At 45.8% G+C, this 2,297-nt stretch overlaps 1 protein-coding gene across 1 annotated transcript in view; it reads left to right on the top strand.

Moving 5' to 3' along the window:
* The first annotated feature begins 650 nt into the window (after positions 1 to 650).
* The window catches only part of LOC138355907 (uncharacterized), an 83,009-nt gene continuing 81,362 nt past the window's right edge, over positions 651 to 2,297 (top strand). Inside the window, exon 1 of the mRNA XM_069311461.1 lies at positions 651 to 783. Coding sequence (XP_069167562.1) covers positions 651 to 783 — 133 coding nt within the window. The remainder of the gene's footprint in view (positions 784 to 2,297) is intronic.

Below are 2,297 nucleotides of genomic sequence, written 5' to 3'. Positions count from 1 at the left end.
GGAAAAGGTTTAAAAGTTTGCAACCAGACTAGTACCTGAACTGAAGGGTTTGAGCTACAAGGAGAGACTACGGGAATTAAACCTCACGTCACTGGGAGACAAGAATTAGGGGGGCCATGATCACCTCATACAAGATTCTTAGAATAATTAATAAAGTAGATAAAGACAGCCTATTTAAGGGCCTATTATCTCTCAGAACCAAAGAGCCATAGCTCAGCCCCCCACAAGCACAACTAGGTAAGTACAACTAGGTAACTAGGTAAGTACACACTACCAAGAGAAGACACACTACCAGGTCACAAAATACCCAGCGATGATGTTTTCAAAATTAAGGAAGAATGGACGAGTAATATTAATTTAACAAAGAGGAAAGAAAAAAAGGAGAAGCAAGAGAGAGAGAGAGAGAGAGAGAGTTGAAGAGAGACGCTCTCACTTGTTTTTTTGTGGTGTATGTGATTTCCACGTCAGTTTGCTGAGTAATTACATGAGTACTTCCGCAGTGAACCTGTTGCTGATTACATCAGTCAGCCGTCCTGAGGCTCCAACTGTGTCAGCACCTTTGGTGGTGATGCTGACACCACCCCACCACACCTCTGGGGCTCCCTCCAGTACCCCGGTGAAGCAACAGGGACGCCTAGTCTTCCAGACTTATGGACGAGGAAGAGGACGAGGAAGAGGACGAGGAAGAGGATGAGGAAGAGGACGAGGATGAGGAAGAGGACGAGGAAGAGGACGAGGAAGAGGACGAGGAAGAGGACGAGGATGAGGAAGAGTCTAATTTCTGTATAGACTGGAAAATCGAAATTCCTAGCGGCGTGAGACTTATTCCAGGACCATCTGGCTGTCAGGAGCTCCATCTCCGCGCCCCGGGGCCACACACACACACACACACCTACCAAAGATACCAGAGAACCAGGAACGAGTATGTTAGTGTGAGAAGAGCAGCTGAGAAAAGGTATGAAAATGATATAGCTAATAAAGCCAAGACCGAACCAAAGCTACTACAAAGTCACATCAGGAGGAAGACAACAGTGAAGGAACAGGTGATGAAACTTAGGGTGGGCGAGGACAGGTACACAGAGAATGACAAAGAGGTGTGTGAAGAACTCAACAAAAGGTTCCAGGAGGTCTTTACAATAGAACAGGGAGATGTCACGGCGCTAGAAGAGGTGGCAGCAAACCACGTGACCTTGGATAGGTTCGAAATTACAAGAGATGAGGTCAAGAAGCACCTATTGGAGCTGGATGTGAGAAAAGCTGTTGGGCCGGACAGAATCTCGCCATGGGTATTGAAAGAGTGTGCAGGAGCACTTTGCTTACCACTCTTCATAGTGTATAGTAGGTCACTGGAAACGGAGGACCTACCAGAAATATGGAAGACTGCTAATGTAGTACCAATATACAAAAAGAGTGACAGAAAAGAGGCACTGAACTACAGGCCAGTGTCCTTAACTTGTATACCATGCAAGGCGATGGAGAAGATCGTGAGAAAAAACCTAGTAACACATCTGGAGAGAAAAGACTTCGTGACAACCCATCAACATGGGTTCAGGGAGGGTAAATCTTGCCTTACAGGCTTGATAGAATTCTACGATCAGGTGACAAAGATTAAACAAGAAAGAGAAGGGTGGGCGGACTGCATTTTTTTGGACTGTCGGAAAGCCTTTGACACAGTACCCCATAAAAGGTTGATGCATAAGCTGGAGAAACAGGCAGGAGTAACGGGTAGGGCGCTCCAGTGGATAAGGGAGTACCTAAACAATAGGAAGCAGAGAGTTACAGTGAGGGGTGAGACCTCAGACTGGCGTGAAGTCACCAGTGGAGTCCAACAAGGCTCTGTACTTGGACCTATCCTGTTTCTGATGTACGTAAATGATCTTCCAGAGGGTATAGACTCATTCCTCTCTATGTTTGCTGACGACGCCAAAATTATGAGAAGGATTAAGACAGAGGAGGACAGCTTGAGGCTTTAAGAAGACCTGGACAAGCTGCAGGAATGGTCGAACAAATGGCTGTTAGCGTTTTACCCAAGCAAATGTAATGTAATGAAAATAGGGGTAGGAAGCAGGAGACCAGATAAAAGGTACCATTTGGGAGATGAAATACTTCAAGAGTCAGAGAGAGAGAAAGACCTGGGGGTTGATATCACGCCAGACCTGTCCCCTGAAGCTCATATCAAGAGGTTAACATCAGCGGCATATGCCAGGTTGGCTAACAAAAGAACGGCCTTTAGAAACTTGTGTAAGGAATCTTTCAGAACTTTATATACCATATATGTCAGACCAATCCTGGAGTAT

This window comes from Procambarus clarkii, chromosome 69, assembly GCF_040958095.1.
Source record: "Procambarus clarkii isolate CNS0578487 chromosome 69, FALCON_Pclarkii_2.0, whole genome shotgun sequence".
In the NCBI taxonomy this organism is placed as follows: Eukaryota; Metazoa; Arthropoda; class Malacostraca; order Decapoda; family Cambaridae; genus Procambarus; species Procambarus clarkii.
The sequence above is the reverse complement of the archived record's forward strand: the minus strand, read 5'-3'. Positions and strand labels throughout refer to the sequence as shown.